The sequence below is a fragment of the Toxotes jaculatrix genome, chromosome 17 (assembly GCF_017976425.1).
Source record: "Toxotes jaculatrix isolate fToxJac2 chromosome 17, fToxJac2.pri, whole genome shotgun sequence".
In the NCBI taxonomy this organism is placed as follows: Eukaryota; Metazoa; Chordata; class Actinopteri; family Toxotidae; genus Toxotes; species Toxotes jaculatrix.
In genome coordinates this window covers 14,329,872-14,347,609 of record NC_054410.1, presented here as the reverse complement: position 1 = coordinate 14,347,609, position 17,738 = coordinate 14,329,872, and the positions used below count along the sequence as shown (strand labels likewise).

The window sequence follows — 17,738 nt, the reverse complement described above, 5'->3', positions numbered from 1 at the left end:
AAACCATAACTGATCAGTAATTCATTAAAGAACCAGAACATAAACAAAAGAAATATAGTCTGAGCGGTGATAATATTTCTGACCTCGGTGAGAGTAGAGTAGTCAGTTTGCTCAGAACCAGTTCTACCAGCCTTGTGGTTGTTATTGACATTTAGAGGGAACTCCCAAGGGTCCATGTCAAATATCTCCTGTTGCATGTCCTGTAAGCAGTTCATCTCATTCTCCTTGTTAGCAGCATCGTAAGTCCTCCCAGACCCAAGCTGCTTCCTCCGAGCCACTGTCAGATGATGGGTCTTCCTCTTGCATGACACTACCCGTTTCACTCTGCCGGGGTTGTTACCAGAGCGACTCACTGGATACCTGGGTAGGGTAAAATGTTCAAACAGTCTGGAGGAAACAAAAACACATACTGCAAATGCCATAGTAAACAAAAGACATGCATTACTTACCTCTTTTTGTTGAACTCCTCATTTTTATCATAATCCACCTGCATAGAAAAATACAATTTGCATGGCGATAACACTATAATAAGCATCAAAAGAGGTCGAGTATACGGAAATAGAGCTCTGTTTTATAAAGAGCAACCCAGCTCACCTCTTTTGTGTTTCTCCCACGAGGATAGGTCACTCTGTACTGGGCTGTATCACGATGAAAGGAATGCTCGATTTTTTGATAGTCTCCGTCCTCACTGTTGGAGTCCATTATGCCTGAAGAAAGAGAGGCAGTTTTTATTCAGTTACAACAAACTGCCAGACCCAATCAAACAAATAAACACACACACACACACACACACACACACACACTAGCCACCATTGTGGTCAGATCGCAATAACATAATCACAGTATGGTTTATGTATTATCCACAGCATTCATCCCACATTGTTATGTCTTTAGGTGGCAAAAAATATTCTAATCCTGCACAGTAAGAAGGCTCTCCAGGCTAAACATAGTAAAACACAATTTCCCATAATCCACGTGGGCATTGTTGTTCTTCGGCTCAATGACGTAGTCAGGAACTGTTCCCTGACCAAACAGCTGAGCTGAGTTGTGTTGTGAGTGTTTGAAGTTACTCATTTAACATTGAACGAACTTATTCGGGGGCCAGAAAGGGTCTGCGCTTTTGGAGAATATTATTTCATGTCATTAAACTGTAAGTGTTGTTCAGAGAGGCTTTCTATTGTGCGTAGCGTCGCAGCTAACGTACTGTAACTTGGGCTGTTAATGATAAATAACTAAGTCGGTCAGCGGACGGCTAGCAAGATAAAAACCAGCTCGGTTTAACGTTACAGACTGTGGTCGAAGAATCAGTTCATCCGCTGTGTTATGACACTTGAAGCATATAACCTATCCTAAGTGGTGTCTCTGTCGCACTCACCTTGTTTCCTTTTCTAAGCAGAGATAATAGAGCTAAACCTTTGATTCTTCTAAGCGACTGCCAACTAGCTTGGCTAACAGACTCTTCCAACTGACACTGGCTAACACCGCCCATTATCAGAGAATAAAGCATCTTATTCATAATGCGGTTTGTGCAGTGTGCACCCTCTACCGACCATTGAGATGCTGATGGTGCAGATTTCTTCCTTAATGAGGTGGTGTAGACTGGAGGTTTTAAGTCACGCTCCCAGTCAGATGATACATCTGATGTCTGCAGTAACCACAACTGATCAGTAATATCATCTGGAAAAGTTTTGCCTCAAATTAAAACTGGCATGTACTTTTGACTTCATGAGCCCTGCCCCTGACGGTGTCTTTATCCTGATCAGTGAGGCACATCATGTGTTTGTCTTAACACTGTATTGATTCGAGGCAAGCTGTGGCTTGTCGGCTGATCTCTGCTGTACTTGAGGTCACTTTCACAGCAGCACTTCCCTGAATGCACAACGAAAAACAACATCAGCTGCTTTTATTGACACATCATCTCTTTTCCGTGCCGTTCTCGCTGACTCTGCTGTTTTGCTTCTGCAGTTTCATCATTCAGGTTGACTGCGGCTTGACTAATGTTGAGTTTTTCATCAAAGACCAAAACACATTCTGTGTGTGTGTGTTTGTCGCTGTCACGGAGCACTGAGTAAAGTCTCACAAAGTCAGGTAAGTTATTAGAAGAGTTAAAAGAGAGAGAGTATATTTATCCACTTTGTTTTATATCAGTGTCCTTAGTGTCATGTGATTTTTGTTATGAGATCTGTGAAAATCATGTGATTGCAGTGATAAAACAATTTCATTTTCTGGGTGTGTGTTGCTACTTTAACCAGACTTGCGTTTCTGCAGTGCAGTGTGAAAATGGTGCCTGTCCATGCCGCCTGCGCCTTGTTAAGCCTTGCACCCCTGTTGGTGCTTGGTGTTCCTCCCATTTTGACCCAGCCAGAGCAGGTGCACATCTCCTATCCAGGTAAGCGTTTGAACTCTTTCTATCAGCTTCATGTGTTTTCATTCAGGGATACTATTTTCCCCTTATGAATACAAGCCAGTATCCAGGTCATATGGATAGCAGACTTGCAGATGTTTTGACGAGTACGTGGCCAGTCGTCAGCTTAACTCAGCTTTCTCATGGTTATAGCTTGCCAGCGGCAAGATCAAAAGCACCACTGTTGTGCAAACTCAGGCTTTTCATAATCATATCTTGACTTTTATAAAGGCACCAGTAAGTGAATCCAATAGTTCTGTCAGATCCATCTACATCACATTTCCAGCAACTTGGAACTTTTTATTCACAGGTGTTCCAGGTTCCATGGTTGTGACCTGGACCACCAACGATAAGACAGAGAGCAAGGTGGAGTACAGCCTTCTGGGAGGTCGGCTCTTTGAGATGACCGCCAAAGGTAACGCTACTCTGTTTGTGGACTCCGGAGTGGAGAAGAGGAAGATGTACATTCACAGGGTCACCCTCACAGGCCTCAGGCCAGCTGCTGCTTATGGTGGGTAGGATTTTAATATCACTGACTTTCTCTTTGAACTTGTCAGTGTGTCTCACCATATAACATGTAAATATTGATATGTCTTCTGCAATATTCCAGTGTACCACTGTGGCAGTGATGAGGGCTGGAGTGATGTGTTCTCCTTCACTGCGCTGAACGACAGCACTCGTTTCAGTCCCAGGTTTGCTCTGTATGGTGACCTGGGCAATGAGAACCCTCAGTCTCTGGCTCGACTACAAAAGGAGACGCAGCTTGGCATGTACGATGTCATCCTGCACATAGGTAATCTCCACACTGATAAAAATACAACAATATTCTGCACTGTAAAAGCAGTTAAAGTGTCATGAGGTTTTATCAGCGGGAGCCTAAGGCATTAGTCATCCACAGATACCTGGCGCAGCTCACAACAGATTGTATTAACATAAATTAAACCAAGTAAGTGAGCTGAGATCCAACAGAAATGTCTAATGAAGGGGTAATATATCAAGAATAGTGATTGCTGTAATCAGCATAATAATACCTATTTGTCATTTGTAATTTTTGCCTTTGAACACTGTGTTTTGGATGCCGGTCAGTTGCTTGCTCCATCATTTTACAGTTAAAAATATTAGTAGGTGGGAAGTAGAAACAAAACAGAGTACAAACAGAGTGTTGAGCCAAACTTTGTTTGCCAAAAATCTGACTGAATATGACTCTTGAGCTTTTGATCCGTGTCTCAGTTTCATACAAGGGAGTACGCTTGCTCCATTCAGCAAGATCAAACTTTTGTTTGAGGCTAACCATAGTCCTAGTCATTTATTAAAGGAATATTTTGACCTTTTGGGAAATGTGCTGGATCACTTACTTGCTGAGTGTTAGATGAGGAGATTGATGCCACGCACATGTGTGTATGCATAATATGAAGCCAGAACTGGCTGTTGATTAGCTCAGCTAAGCATGAAGACCATAAGCTGTAACAGTCTTTATGCTAAGCTAATATAGCTGCATGTGAAGAGTACAGGCTCTCTGGACGAAAGCGATTAAGCATATTTCCCAAAATAGAAACTGTTTCTGTAAGTCTGAGGATTTAAATAGTTAAAAAAGGCAAACTGATAAGAAAATACAACTTTCTTGGGAAACTAATTGGAACAGTTTGCTTAAGATATACAATGTTGTCACTATAATGCAAAGTAAAAATCATAAAAAAAAAACACATACTAAAATACTTAATTATATATTTTTGTTTCTTTGTTTTACAGGGGACTTTGCCTATGATATGCATGAGGTATTTTACTCTCCTGTCTTTTTAATATCATGAACTCTGATGATACCTGAGCTCAGTAAGAGTCACTGACAGCAAATTTCTTTCATCAATAACTTATACTCTTAAAGCTGCTCTGATATTCCACTAATTCCACAATGACAGATGGGATAAGCCACTTTACATTTCCCCCCCAAAGACTCACCACTGTTTATTATCAGTACGTATAAAGGCAGTCAGCTGTGGTCGAGACACACTGCTTATGATTAGCATTACTGTGAAATGCCTTAAGCCTGTGGTGAAAGATGAGAGTTTGGGTCATGTCGCCCAAGTATTTCACGACTAAAAAACAGTGCCATTCAAAACCTCAAACCTTAAGTCCCCAATCACATTTTTGCTCATCTGAAAACCTCCCAGCTGTCATCTTTGATATTCAGCGGACATAACCTTGTCTTGGATGCTAATATTATTTTTCCTGAAATGAGTTCCTGCATTATTAATGCCTTCTTTTTTTTTAATATGGAGAGAATGCTAAATGCAATCAGCAGACTCCTGCAAAAATTAATAACCATAATTCAAACCGAGCTGTGTTTTCAGCTAGAATGTACGAGTACATCCTGCGGCTTCACTGATATTATAAATAGAAAAACAGAGAAAGGGAAATTTGTCTGAAAGGTCATTAATGGCTGTGGCAGGTAAAAACCTTCAGAGCAGCCATGAACCGCAATGTGTTTTTAAAAGCTGCGTAGCCAGTATTAGGACATCTGAGAAGAAAATTACTTTTGGTTTGAATGAAGTTTGTTTGGTAGGCTGATGAAACATTCCTGCATTTGTCTGGAAACTGGACTTAGTCAGTTCTCAAAACTAATTTGGCTGAATAGAGAAAAATGAAACATTGTTGTCTAACGGGAAAATTTGTGGCGTCATGTTTAACGGCTGAATGACACTGTTCCAGGACAATGCCAGGATTGGGGATGAGTTCATGAGGCAGATCCAGTCCATAGCAGCCTACGTGCCCTACATGACCTGTCCAGGCAACCACGAAGCTACCTAGTAGGTGGAACTCTTCTCTTATTCTGACATTTCTACTCTTTAGGTGTAATTTAAACACACACTCAGATAAGAAATCTTTTTTTAAGGTGTCATGACACATTCAGAGGTCAGTGAGTCAACATAAAAGCTGTCTGTCTTTTGTCTGTCTCCTGCTTCTGTTTTCCTTTTTTGTCGAAAATATGTGTGTGTTCGTTTTTTGGGGGCCGCTTCAGCCACAGTTTTTCCGCTATAGAAAACACTAAACACTTTGGTCTGCCGAAAAACCCCTCACTGTGCCATTTGAACAGATGGGAGCTATTTTGGTCTCTAAAGGTTGGAGCAGCATCAGGAACCACCAACATCTAAACAAGGCAACGCTCTCCAAAGCAAACATTTATCTGACTGGGAATCATCAGCTCGCTATCTGTTTTTCAGTTCCCACAGACGGGCCGTGATGATGGGAACTGTCTGCGTTTTGACTCATCATCACTTAGTGTGTTGTTCACATTTCAGCCCGGGAAATACTGTGGACAAAGAGACTAAACAATGAGGAGAAAGCGCTGCAGGGACTTATTTGTTGAAAAACAAGTTATAAACAATTAGTCGATTTGTCGATTAGTTGATCATCAGAACATTAATTTATAATTTGATAGTTTATATGAGAATAATAATGATTTTATTGTATTTTTTGAAGCCTTAACAAATCACAGCAGGCTATAGTCCAACTGCACATGTAAAAACACTGCATAGATATTATGGCATATCCATACTGTGTCCTGTCCCTATTGCTTGATATTATGACCCAACAATTCTGCCTCATTAGACCATTATGTCAGTGAATCTGAGTATTTGTGCAGCTTTTTCAAAGAAAAGAATCAGGTGTGTATTAACAACCTGATATAAATGTGCCAGTGCCTATGAATCTTTCCTATTATCTTTCTTTAGATAAATATACTGTAATACACAACAATATGTTGTTAGTCAGATGTTTGCAGTAAATATTGAGGTAAAATCAGTGTCATAGTATTTTGTTAAAGATGCTGGAAGACTTTCAGCAGCCTTGATATGCTTTTTATCCTGAGGATCAGCAGCTAATGTGAGTTAAATTCCAAGCACATCTGCTGGAGTTGGTTTTGTGCGTTTATGCATTTTTAAAAGATTTCAAGGTGCCTGATCCTGTACCATAATATTTACTTGCCGCTGCTGTACTCAAACAGTCCTCGCCTGGCCTCGCCATGCGTAATGTGACTACTGCCTGGTCTTTATGAAGGAGCTGCTAATAGTAGTCTCTTATTCTTGGCATTACACCCCGACATAAGAAACTGATACCAAGAACCGGCTCGTTGCATTACATAACCAGAAATCCAGCTCCTCTCTCCCTCTCCTATACCTAAATGTGTGTTTTGTTCTGTGGTGTTGTTAAGAATCCAAATATGCCCAGCTGCTGGCCCCTGCCTTTCTTCCTTGCTCTCTGTTGTTGCTCCCCTTTCACTGTACTTCTCTGTTCCTCTCTCTTTCCAACCTCAAAACCTAATGGGTAAAAAGCAATTGAAACTGTGCTGACCACAAAAGTTTTCAGTCAGCATTCCAGCAGGATGAGAACAGCGGGTCCACAGAAGTTGCTAAGGCCCCAATCAAAACTGTCTTTGTTCACCAAGCACAATGTATGGTTCATCAGGCCCTCGGAGGAACTGGGAAGTCACAGTCGTCGTTTGAAACATTGTCCCATGATGGGAGTTAGTGATACGCTTCCTGATAACTACAACTGGCTCCTTTACTTACTCCAACTGCCTGAATTAAGCTCATCAGATGATGAAAAGAAAGATCTGATGAGGAAGGAAAATCTTGTTGGGTCTGTTTAAGTCTTAGGTTTTTCACATTGAATGTGGCATCCAGTGGAAACACAGACATGGGAATAAGTATTGTCTGGGTTACAGAGGATGATTTGCATGTTACATTAGACTCGTACTGCGCAGATTAATGACACAAATATAAGCTTATCATATTTGTACGCAATCAGATTTTCCACAGCTGAGCCACAAAACGAAATACTGTAAAGCCTGTGGTGGACTTTACTTCTACAGGCTAATTCTTTCCCTAAGATCCTGACTGGTTATATCACTGTGTTTGGATTCCGAGAGACTATGTGTATTATTCCACTAAATAAAAACTGATTGTTTATTGCTTCTAACTAGAAATGCATTCCCAGATGCCTCCAAATATTTGCTGGCTCTCCTGGTAGCCACAAGATGGGAGTATAAACCCATCTTCTGACTATTCCTGGTTCAGTGCCATGACTGAGAACTCCAGACCTTAGCTGATTTTCACAGGAGCAGATCTCACCATATTATATTTATTTTAACTTGAATGACTTGTGTGCTTCGGTTAGGACGCAACCAGCTCCAGGTAATGCATTGTTGTAAATGCTTTGAAACTCGTTTCAAGTATTTTTCATGACTTTACTTTAAAATTTTGGAGTTTCATTTACTCACTGTTGAGAATTATGTTGATTTTGGGTAATAGTAGTAAGAGAGAGACACCCAGACAAAATTGTCAAAATGGACATAAAAAGGCTTTCTCCTTTGTGCTGACTGATCACAGCTCACAAACCGACTTTTGGTGGATTATCATACTGACCTTGGCCCTTTAAACCTGACGTCGGTGTCCACAGGAACTTCAGGTCTCATTAGTTTTAGACTTATTCAGCACTGGTAAAGGTCTCTGTGATCCTCCTTTTGTATCCCTGTTCCTGACCTTTGACCTCTGACCCTGCTGTTCCAACATTAACCCAGTCAGTGGACGGATCTGAGGTGTCCCCACCCTGCCCCGGCAGAATATTGCCTTTTTTTTTTTCCTTCCTTACGTAAGATAAGAAAACACTCATTTCCATCACCTTGCTTAGTTAATGGCCTGTTGAGAAGACTGGCTCCTGCTTTCATGCTGAAATTAAAACTGGTGAGACTGAGACTGGCGGATTGCCGCTTTCCACAAAGGGTTTTTCCTTTTTTGCCTGGTGCACCTATTGTAATATTTGGACATGACTGGTTGAAAGTGGATGATGATGTTCTATCAGCTGCTCCTGAATTTTTGAAGGATGAATGTAGTGATTCATGTAGCTTGCTGCAGAATAAAAAGTCTGGAAATTAGTGGTGGTGATTGTGGTAGTGATGATACATAAGTGTAGTGGTGGATTGATCACTGTAAGCGCCCTACTATATCTGGATCAAGTAAGGACCACCACAACTTGATGCTAAAACCACTGTGGAAGTGCCTCAAGATGCTATTCCTCTAATAGCTGCTGGATCTAAAATTACAGTCTTCTTTTAACAAGATGTCATGGTTTTAAGAAGGGTGTATTTAGAGGTCTGTTTTGTTGATTGACAGGTGTACTACGCTCAGCCATGGTGGCTCCTACATGCTCATCCCATCTCAGCTCCACCCAGGATCCCCCGCATCGCCCAAATTTTGATTATCTGGCTTCAGAAACTGACCATGATTCTAAGCTTCAAAACATTACCATAAAAACCTATTGGGTGATGTCACAGAGGCAACTTCCATGTTTTTCCACAGCCTTTAATTTGGAGGGGCCGCCATTGATAGCCTGGCTACAGCAAAGTGTATGGTTTCTCAGAATATCTATGGATGGCTATGTGTTTTTTTTTTTTTTTTTTTAGAAGTTAGAAGCAGATGTCATCACCACAGTGTGACGGTCATCTTTATCCCATGATATACCACCCTGCCGTTTCTGCCGAACTGAAATGAAAACTGAAAATGAGCATAAATCACGGTTATTTTAAGAATTGCAGTCACATTACATAGCAAAGCTTGGAATTATCTTGAGTGTATTCTGAATGGGTTGCAGTTTCTTGAGCGGTGGTTCAGGCACCACAAAATAAGAAAGAGCAGCAGTTTGTGGCGTTAATTGCTATTTGTTAGATATTCAAGGAACGTAGATTGTATGACCAAGCCATCTAATTACATTTCTCACAATCTTGTTTGTTCACAGCAACTTCTCCAACTACAGGAATCGGTTCAGTATGCCAGGCCAGACTGAGAGCCTATGGTACAGGTAAGGCCAAAGAACACAGTTAATGAATTAGTAGCTTTAGTCCAGATGGACTTTGACAGGCTAAAGCAGGTGAAAGAACCACAAGCAGTTGTGGTCCATAGAAGAAAACATCACGTAAAAAGTAAATGCTAACTGCACACACAAAGCCAAGAAGGAGAAATCATTTATTTTCCAACAGAGGCCCCATGTGAAGTATCATGTGAAAGTGTGCCAAACCTCCTACTCTGTTTCAGTAAGCATTAATGAGCTGTAAGAGGCAGCGCAGAGAAACTGGAAGCAGAGGATAGCAGTGCTACCTTCTCTTAGTTTAGTTTGCCTCTCTTATCTCAGGAACATGGGAACTACACAAAGGAGCTATACATCTGGCGGGGTTGACTCATAGCCCACAGACCTCCTTCTCTCACACAGTAAGATAATACCCTGTCTAGTCAACAGGCCAACTGCCCACTCTTCAGTCCCTGGACCTAGACGCAGACAGACCTGCTGGCTGAGAGGCCTTCGCTCAAGTGCACGGTTAGGAACAAGGGGAGGCAGAGAGGAAATCTGAAATCCCTTAACTGCTACTGGAAACATACAGCGCACATGTACAGAACACATTAATGCTAATATGGAAACACTTGTAGTACACTTGTAGTACTGTAAGATCTCCTCACATCAAGTTAAAAGTTCCATCAATCCCTTGTGGGTTGAAATGATTGAGAGGCACAAATGCGTGTTAATTCAGTAAAGTAAATCAACTGCACTTAACACCAACGTGCCAGTGACAAAACGCCTGTATTTCGGATTGTTTTTCACATGATCTGGAGGTTTAAGTGAGGCTGGCTCTTGTTCTCTCTCTTTCTCAGCTGGGTCGAGGCTTTGTATGATTTTAACAATGTGTGTCCGCAGCTGGAACCTGGGGTCAGCGCACATCATCTCCTTCTCCACTGAGGTTTATTTCTATCTCGAATTCGGCCTGGAGCTCCTCTTCAAGCAGTATGAGTGGCTGAGGAAAGACCTCGAGGTTAATGACCACACCAATTACACGCTGATGATGGCTCAGTGCTCTCCTTTGTTCCCACACTTGCTCTCTGCCTCTTTCTAACTTTGATTTTAGCACAGTATTATCTTTCAGAGTAGTTCCATTCTGTTTTTCTCCATAATAAATTTACTGATCTCCCTTTTATAATCTGGCACACATTTACATAAGGCGTGCCCTCATTTCCTCCTTCTCCTGATGTAGGAGGCCAACAAGCCAGAAAACAGAGCGGTGCGTCCGTGGATCATCACCATGGGACACAGACCCATGTACTGCTCCGATGATGACCAGGATGACTGTACCAGATTTTACTCCTATGTAAGTGTAATTCATTCTCTTTGCCTAAAGTACACAGCAACCAAAACAAGTGATTTTATGTTGGTGTAAAGATGACGTCAAAATCACACTGACAGGCAGTCTCATGTAGACGGAGACTAATCCAAGCTTTAAAGTCTGGCTGAGTGAAGGAGGATGGTGCCGCTCACACTCCTGCTTGGTCTCAAGTGTGAAAATTCCTGATGGCAGACATTTTATTAGCAAAGTATACTTGTTACTCAGACTAATTTTTTCGTATTTTGGTAAAACATTATGTAAACGACTTACAAAGAACTCATTGTTTACTTTGTGCTGTGTCCTTGGTTATGCAAACCACAGCACGTCTGTATTGTAAAAGGTTTTATTTTATCACATAAAGGTATTTGCAAGCTTTATTTTCTGCTGTGTTGTCTGACACTTTAATTGCCCCTGGTAGCAGACGTGTCACGCATGTTGCATGCTGGCCAGTCCACATCACAACCCATAAGCACGTAGAGCACGGTATGCTCTCATAATCACTGTAATTTGGACCAAATAGTTTCCAGTTAGAATAACTCCTCTCAGCACTTGGCAGTGGTTGGAGAGAGGCTGGCATGGGCGTAATGCGGCTCTACCAGGTAGTGTTTCAGGTAGCAGGTAGTGTTTCGGACATTAATGCCAATTGCTGTTGTTAATGTCGTCGTTATTCCTCTCTACTATATCTCAGGTCCGACTGGGACGGAACGACACCAAACCGCCAGCTCCCGGTCTAGAGGATCTATTTTACCGCTATGGTATGCTCCCTATTCGACAACCAGCTGTGTGCCGCTAATGGGTGTTTAAGATCACAAATTTGCACACTCAGACAGACTAATGTCCTAACAGTTGCAGAGAGCGGAGCAATCCAAACATCCTTTATTAAAAAAGCAGGCCTGTGGTCTGGCTGATATCCCAGCAGCCCATTTCCAAATGTTTTTCCTGTATTACATTTCTTAGACTTTTGTTTGTTGTATTTAATTATTTAACTTGTGGTAGAACTATGAAAGTTTTGGTTGCTCTGATCCTAAGCTTTTGTTGATTGCTGAGAAATCTCAAAATTAAATGGGCAGAGGATCTGAGAAACAATAGATTACACAGCAAGATGTGTTTTATTGAGCTGTTTGGGCAGTTGTGTTTTCTATGGATTGTTGCTGACTATCATCACTTTCACAGGAGTGGATCTGGAGCTGTGGGCACATGAGCACACATATGAGAGGCTTTGGCCTGTGTATGGTGACAAGGTCAGCTATTGCATTATCTGATTCACAGCACTCTTTATGTCTCTTTTATCCTCATGTTTTGGATCAGAGAAAGAAACCCGCTATGCTTTTCTCTGTAGGTATACAATGGGAGCAAAGAGCAGCCTTATGTGAACCCCAAAGCTCCAGTTCACATTATCACAGGCTCTGCTGTAAGTACTTTCACATCACTGTGTCACTGTTAACATTCTTCCTCATAGATCAATCCATGAATTGACAGCAGTGATAACAAAAACAATGTAATGCATTGTATCTAGTCCCGTCTGTTCGGCAGCTGGTCTTCCACAGAAGTTTAGTACCAGCTGTTCCTCTGGTTATGTGCTTTCTGATGTGGTAGCGAGCAGTGCAGGGCATGCTTTGTCATCCAGCCACAGAGGGATTAGTCATCGCCATATCGAAATGCAGCAAGACTCACACCGAGGCATAACCACAGTTGTAAATGTCACACAGGCCTTTGTGGACAGAGTACGAGAAAGGCATGAGGTTCATCACTAACAGATTCCGTTTAATCACTGCTGATTCCTCTGCAGGGCTGCAGAGAGAAGACCGACAGGTTCAATCCAAACCCCAAAGACTGGAGCGCTTTCCGCAGCACAGACTACGGCTACACCCGCATGCAAGTGGTCAACACTACCCATGTTTACTTGGAGCAGGTCTCTGATGACCAGGTGGGCACACACAGAAGAACACGCACACACACACCCAGCAAAAGCAAAGGTGAAAGGAAACATTATAAGGATAAAGAGTGTTTCTTACGTAATAACAAAGCCTTTTCTGTTTTCCAGTACGGTAAGGTGATTGACAGCATATGGGTGGTGAAGGAAAAGCATGGCTTCTCTGCCTGGTTCTGAAGACTGCTATTCTTAAATAATCTACTCAGGAAACGCACTTTGAACTCAAAACAAGCATTTTTTTTTGCTGTGCCACACCAATTAATCAGTGGTAACAGAAATTAGTCTGGTTATTCATGAATCTTTTAATATCAGACATGTTCCAGTTTTAACCAATGGGAGAACATTACTGTATATGATGATCATCTGCTTTAAATTAATGTAACTGTAGTTTGCTACAAGATGTTCTACTAAACAACATTTTGTAAACAGGGCATCAAAATTTATTTTACATTTGAATAAATTGTGCTTTTGTATGCATGTCTGGATTTGGTCACTGTAGTCTAGAACTTTAGTTTCCTTTAGCTTAACTTTTTAACTTTTTAGACAGATAGATGTAGGTCCCTTCCTTGCTGCATGAATAATCCATTGACAGCAGACAAAGACAGCATGAGTCTGGCAAACACTAGGCCCCATTCCCCATCAGAGCATATTTTTCATTTCAGAATCCTGGAAATACTCTTAGACAGGTCTCGCCTCTGTCACTCTATCAAGATGACAGATTCTCCCTTGGCTAATCTTATCAGGATATTGGAACCTCATTTTATTGTCCATCTGTGTGGCCGTCAGGAGACAAAAAGACACATGGAGGTCTACGCCTACACGACGAGCACTGTTATGTAACCCATGGAGGCTTGTGGCTTGGGCACATTTAGAGTGAGAGAAGGCGTTTTCCCCCAGAGAAGTGTTGCTTATGCCCTGACTCTTGCCACTATGGTGGTATTAATGCCTAATAACAGCATGCTGCCTCTGATGAATATTGGCAGACAACCAGCGTGGATCTGCACGCGTCTGTGTTTTCAGTTGTCAAGCTGTCTGTTAGCGGCAGACTGTAATCATCTCTCTGCATAATTGTGTTGACACAACGGAGTCTACATATACAAAATCCATGATTCGTTAACACTACACACATGAGTTAACATACAGCACATTATTTGGCAGACATTTTTATCCAAAGCACATGCAATCCAAGGGGACATGTTAATCACTGTAAAAGCTGTGGTGTAAGTACCATTTTTTTTGTGGATGCAGGCCTCAACACAACCAAAAGACACAAAATTATGGCAGATTTTACATAGTCAACATGTGTCACAGCATGTTAGCCGTAAGCAGCTCAGAGTCCTGAAGTAGTCAGTAGCATGTCAGTAAATCTAACTGCGGGTCTGTTGCACTTCTCTCTGATGTCGACGCCCCACAGCGCAGTGGTGTCGGGCAGAGGAAAGAGACAGAGTACAGCGATCACACCTCGCACTCACATGCCCTTGGTGTGCCTACCTACTGCTAACTGCCACTCACACAGACCCTCATGATTGTAAAAGTATCTTTGTAGAGAAGGCTCTGCACCACTGAGTTCCTAACCTCTGACCCGCTCACGCTGTACTCGGTATATTGTTGTCTCCCGCTGAGTGTGAGACACGAGAAAGAAGCGGTGCTGAATGCAGACTGCTCAGGCCAGCGGGGGGCTGCAGAGGAGAGCATGTGCTGCCAGACTGCAGCCTAGACTGAATCGTTGTATTTGTTTACAATTATTAGCGACCACATTTATAGTCCAATAAAAGTTGATTGTTTTGTATAATGCATGATGCAAAAATGGATGGATGGAAAGTTCTTGCCTTAAAATAATGAGCATGTCACGTGGCGTACACATTCTTCATCGTTTAGTACATGTGATTTCCTAAAAACCAGAAAAAAAAAAACATTGATCGCAATCCAGGAAAAAACGAGCGAGGAGAAAATAACATGTCACTTCAGATCACATCCCTGTTGCTGAAATATGATGTGCTTATTACCGCCTACGATAGAGGCACAGCAGGTTTGTGGTATTGAGGTTAAGGCCCTTTGTTGACAGAAATTGATTCTTGCCTTTTAACAAGGCAACAGATTTTCTAGCACTTCCTCCTCTACTCTGCATTAGCCAATTTATCTCTTTCAACCAAAGGCTTTGGCGTGTCAGAAATCTGATTTGTTTGATCGTTTCGACAAAGCTCACTTTGATGTAGTGCATTTTTACATTTTCAGGCATAATGCAGACTGATAAGAACCATTTGGTCCCCTCTTGCATGTTGATGCTCCTGGTAGTTTGATGTGCCACACTTAACTGGAAATTGTCTTTATTGGGCTAATTTAACGTTGGAATTCATTGATGGAATTAATCCAGTTGGTGACCAACTAAAACAGGACCTGCTCCCTGGTTAAACTTCTCAACATCGCAAGACCTTAACATGACCACATAGCCTTCCCACTTCAGATAGCTTAAAAGCGGCAGGCTAATTTTTAGTGACACATCAACAGCTATTTATCCTTTCCCAAGCTTATGGCTGAGTAAACCCTAAGTAATGAACTCTCTAAAGACCACATGCAAGATTGGGAAGCAGATGTCTCTTCAGCAAACAGCCGTAAGACCTCTCTAAATTCACTTCAGTTAAAGTCTGCGGCTTACCAACATTATTTATCTATTTTCAAGAGTCTCTAGCAGCTCTCACACTCACACAACAAACTCCCTCAGGAGACTGGAGAGCGCTTCTGTGTGGTATTTCTCTCCATGGGTGATCAAGGGGCGGCACTTGATCACAGGGTTAAACTGTGGAGACTGGGGACATGTGTAATGAATTCAAGACCCTCAGATGCTGGATCTCAGGGTTATTTCGTCAATCCAGAAGCTCAGTGTTCTTCCAGAACCAAAGTAACACCATTAAGCAGCCTCAGACCACCACCAAGACAAACAGCCAAGTACAGTCTGCACAGGCACATCACTGCACATTCTTACCATAATTCCACTCTCAATATCAACACCACAGTGACTTACAGGGCTTCAGAGTGTGGCATCAACAGGAGCACAGCGTGTGCACTGAGAACACACTATATTGCCTCTGTAAATCTGAGGTAAACATGATGGGGCCCATGCTGAAACAGGGTTTTGTTTTAACACTTGCACAAAGTCTGTGAGGGAAATACAATATAAATTTTCTCCATAAGAAAAAGCTAGACTGAAATAGATCAGTATATATTATTTTTGGAGATACAGGAGGCAGGGCGCCTGGGTTTAAATAACATTCAAAGTGAGGTCTAAGAATCCTCACCTATAAACCACCATAGAGAGTCAAACAGCATGAAGCTTGTCTCCTCACAGCACAAAGGATGTAAATCACATCAGTATAACAAGGAGACACGTCTGCTTTCAAAATTTGCTAAGTTTTGACTGACTACCTTGAACACATGTACTGTAAGTTGTTACCATCAGTTAGACCCAATACACAGGAGCAGATGCTGTTCAAGGATAAAGTTGCCATGGAGGAGTGTCAGTACACTGAATTCTACAGCGTCCCCCGTTGACCTTAGCTTCAGATAAAGGAATACAAAGCAGCGATTAACCAAGTCTAAACAGTTGGCTAACATTAGTGGATAAATGGTTGAAATAATGGATAAATGTTTTAAATAGTTAGCTGAAAGTAACTGATAGATGATTCAAACAGTTAGATGAAACCAGTGGTTAAAATAGTTAGGTTAAAGTAATGAGTGATGGTTAAAACAGTTAAGTAGAAGAAAAGCATAAGGTGTTAAAATTAGTTACCAGACAGTAGTGGATAAATTGCTGAATAACTGTTTGAATAAACTCTTCAGCTTCACTCTAACGGCAGAAGATTGCAAACCTGAGCAACCTAAACATTCCCAGGTTCCAATGAATTAAAAAAAAAATCACCAATATCCATGTTTATATTATCAGTACTGATTCTAAATAACATCCAGTTTAAAATCACTTCCAATTAATACATCTGGAAAATTACAGGAGGTGCTGATGAAGCAGCACCTGAGATAATCTGACTGAGCTGTGGGGGTATGTCAGACAAAGGACTGGGAACCACTGATGTAAAGGATCAGTCTAGTATGACTCAGCCTTCACCCCCTAAATATATTGTACTGTGTATGATCATTTACAGATGGAAAAGTTTCCATGCAGTCCTGACCACAAGCACATGAACAGGCAACTCAAAAATGGAGCTTCCAAGCATCAGTTGGCATTGCTTCTGCAGTCATCCATCCAGATTTAGCAATCCTGCAATTTATCAGGAAGACATTAGGTTAACTACCCTTGTTTAGCCAAGCAAGAAAAAATCTAGTTAGTATATGGATCATCATATATAGCTGCAATTTAAGAGTGAAGGGGTTTGGCTCATAATTTTTTGTCTCCTATCCTCCTCCTGTCTTCTCAGTTTCAAGTAATCAATCTTCCCCACTGAGCAGGAGAAGTTCAGGATACACGGGTCACGTTGTTCTGCACACAGACGAGGTTGTTCTTGAAAGCTACGATAGACCGATCTGAAACTCCTCTCAGTCTGCAGGAAGTACTAGCTTTGTGCCAGGGAGCAGAGATTCAACTCATTAACTCTGAACCTCAACACTTGAGGGGCCTTGAGAGCTGTATGACAACAGGGGTATGCTACCACACTGGCTGCTTTTGGCAGACAGAGCTGTGGCATGTCACACAGTTCAAGCAGCCTGCATAGTTGGGGAAAGCATACTTTCTTAAGCCTTATCTGTTGACAAAATGGCGTTGGACTTCTTGGCTTCCTCACCTGCACCAGAATCAACCTGTTTATTCGTCACACCTAACCTGTTTTGGAAGTCCATAGACGCCAGGGCTGTAGACATTTACCTCTGTCCTGTAAGTCAAGACACGAGGATTCAACTCATTCAACTACTTCACATGCTCTCTGGGCTCCGTCATGCCTGCTTGGTTTCAGACAAATTGCATGGCGGAGCTGTCTTCTCTCTCAGGCGGGCACTGCTGGCCAAATGATTTCACAGAATGCAGCATGCTGCTTAGAACAATGCCAGGCCCATTATGCCTATCCTGTGTCCTAAATGTTGTCCATGATAGGCAGTCTGTCTGTCTCATTTAACTATCAGTGAGGCCTTTCACTGTTGGAACTTTTGCTAGCATTGTAATGTTCTTGTTGATCCTACACTGTCAGATCTGCATT

At 41.9% G+C, this 17,738-nt stretch overlaps 2 protein-coding genes across 5 annotated transcripts in view; one reads left to right on the top strand and one right to left on the bottom strand.

Moving 5' to 3' along the window:
- Window positions 1-17,738, bottom strand: part of LOC121197107 (KATNB1-like protein 1) — a 30,994-nt gene that overhangs the window by 1,403 nt on the left and 11,853 nt on the right. The window contains exons 2-4 of the mRNA XM_041060521.1: window positions 595-707; window positions 450-487; window positions 84-360 (exon numbers count right to left, since the gene is read on the bottom strand). Of these exons, the coding sequence (XP_040916455.1) occupies window positions 84-360; window positions 450-487; window positions 595-707 (428 nt within the window). The remainder of the gene's footprint in view (window positions 1-83; window positions 361-449; window positions 488-594; window positions 708-17,738) is intronic.
- Window positions 1,002-13,017, top strand: acp7 (acid phosphatase 7, tartrate resistant (putative)). 4 transcript variants are annotated; one of them, XM_041060518.1, is made up of 15 exons: window positions 1,002-1,052; window positions 1,966-2,088; window positions 2,269-2,389; window positions 2,715-2,915; window positions 3,015-3,197; window positions 4,154-4,179; window positions 5,111-5,208; window positions 9,194-9,256; window positions 10,145-10,259; window positions 10,479-10,592; window positions 11,296-11,362; window positions 11,781-11,848; window positions 11,947-12,018; window positions 12,397-12,534; window positions 12,652-13,017. In XM_041060518.1, the coding sequence occupies exons 3-15, from the start codon at window positions 2,281-2,283 to the stop codon at window positions 12,715-12,717; spliced, it is 1,320 nt and encodes a 439-aa protein (XP_040916452.1). In that variant the 5' UTR covers window positions 1,002-1,052; window positions 1,966-2,088; window positions 2,269-2,280; the 3' UTR covers window positions 12,718-13,017. The 4 variants fall into 4 exon arrangements, with proteins under 4 accessions (XP_040916452.1, XP_040916454.1, XP_040916453.1 ...); XM_041060520.1 differs by having other exon boundaries at window positions 2,253-2,389; XM_041060519.1 differs by having other exon boundaries at window positions 1,018-1,150; window positions 2,274-2,389.